General features: G+C 28.7%; 1 protein-coding gene across 1 annotated transcript in view; it reads right to left on the reverse strand.

Annotated features, from left to right (window-relative positions):
- Nucleotides 1-2,073, reverse strand: part of LOC100167164 (glycine receptor subunit alpha-4-like) — a 30,772-nt gene that overhangs the window by 14,610 nt on the left and 14,089 nt on the right. Inside the window, exon 2 of the mRNA XM_016807481.2 lies at nucleotides 1,341-1,527. Within this exon, the coding sequence (XP_016662970.1) occupies nucleotides 1,341-1,527 (187 nt within the window). The remainder of the gene's footprint in view (nucleotides 1-1,340; nucleotides 1,528-2,073) is intronic.

The following is a 2,073-nucleotide window of genomic DNA, read 5'->3' on the forward strand; positions in this document are numbered from 1 at the left end:
GATAAATTTGGTCAAAATTCGATCTTAAATGCTTATAAAAAAAAAATTGTGCCTATGTATTTTCAATATTTTTCAACTGATATGGTAACAATATATCAGGAGCTTTGAATTAAATTTTTAACACTTTTGGGCCCAACAGATAAAACTTTATTGATATTTATAGAAAAAAAAAACTAAAAAAATTGAAAACCGAAAATGTCCGTAAACAGTTCAAAAAGAGTCAAAATATTTTCAAAATTGTATGGTGTATAGGAAATGCTTATATAAACATTCAGTAAAGTTTTCATGTATCTAAAGTTATTCGTTTTTGAATTACAACAAAATAAGAAAATCGCTACATGAGAAATCGAGTGAATATCCAATGTTGTAAAAATTTGAATTTCAAACGATCATAAAAATTTAATTTGACTTTCTTATGGATATTTTTTGTTTGATAAAGGTAGATAATCTTATAAGGAATCTTGTATTACATTTTAAAATCTTAGATTTAAAAAGAAAAATTTTTACGAATTCTTAACTCAAAATAATTTGCTAATTTTCGTGATTTTTCCATATTTTGTCAATTTTTGAACTTTAAATGCTTATAAAAAAAAACTGTGACTAAGGATTTTTAATATTTTTCATCTGCTTTTGAAACAATAAACTAGGAGCCTTCTATTAAATTTTCAAGCTTTTTTAATCAACAAATAAAATTTAATTGATATTTTTAAAAAATAAAAAAAAAAAAAAAAAAACACACATCATTGTAAAATCAATACATTCATCGTTCCACTCAGAATCTAAAGTGGACTGATCGTAGAAAGAGAGGTTCATATACCAACATTGTTGTAAAGATATAGTATACAACTTAAGATTCTCATAAAAGAACAAATCACATATTATCGAGTAAAAACATTGTAAAACATAATAAGTAATAACATCGTTTTTAAAAATGTTTCCACCTCCAAATTTTGCCCATCTTTCCATGATATCTGATTTTTTCTGTTATGATTTTTTTAAACTATACTCTATCTCTTTCATATACATGTATCTTTAATATCTTTGATCGCTATCTAACAATGTTGGTCTCGCGGTGACATAGGCGGGGTGTGTGGGAGGCGCAGTTTATTTATTAATATGTCTATGCTATAGAGTGTAGACTAATGGTTACAATTGGTAACTCGTAACTATATTTGTTTAAAAGTTAAGCTGTAGTCAATTTTTGGTATAATCGGTTGCCACTTGGTTATTACATGATATCGTCATGTAACGTCCAATCGCAATGCGAAATAATCGACGCGACAAAATATGACACACGACGTAGCTGTGAATCTGGCTGTAACGTTGATTTTTAGGTTTACCATGGATTCTTCGTTAATGGAATCCAAAGACAGCACGGTGACGTGGAAGTAAACAATAGTTGGTTGCCCTTGTACTTTTGGCGCACGGTTTTTGTCGTAGTTTTTTGGATTGATCGGTAGTATGTCGGTGAGTGACAAGCTGGTTTCGAAGACAACATTGTCACTCTCGGCGATATCGCTTTGATCACTGAAACATTCCATTTGTACACAGTGGTTATTGACAAATTACTATGAATTAGAAGGAATTGGAAAGGTAATATATATTTTAATATTTTTAAAAACATTACAATAAACTACATATATTATGATCATGATATAGTTTTAATAGGTACAAAATGTCCTTATTGCAGGTTCTACAGCTAGGGTGGTAATTGACTTTAAGGGGATTCGATACCGTGATTTTCTGTTTTCGTCTAACACATGTATGACATAGTATTTTGGACGTGTTTTTTTGCCAAAGATGCCAATTGATCTAATGAAGCGATAAGAATTCTGAAAACAGATTTGAATTCGTCATCAAGTCTACTTGAAATCGACTTTCCCACATTTTTGATTTTTTGATTTTAGCTTCTCTAAAAATTGAAATACAAAAATGTACAAATATTCTTTTAGATTCTGAGTGGAACGATGAATGTATTGATTTTACAATGATGAGTGTTTTTTTATTTTTTTATTTTATTTTTTTTTTAATTTTTAAATTTTTTATTTTGTGTCTGTCATTACGGTTTGGGGC

This window comes from Acyrthosiphon pisum, chromosome X, assembly GCF_005508785.2.
Source record: "Acyrthosiphon pisum isolate AL4f chromosome X, pea_aphid_22Mar2018_4r6ur, whole genome shotgun sequence".
Classification (NCBI taxonomy): Eukaryota; Metazoa; Arthropoda; class Insecta; order Hemiptera; family Aphididae; genus Acyrthosiphon; species Acyrthosiphon pisum.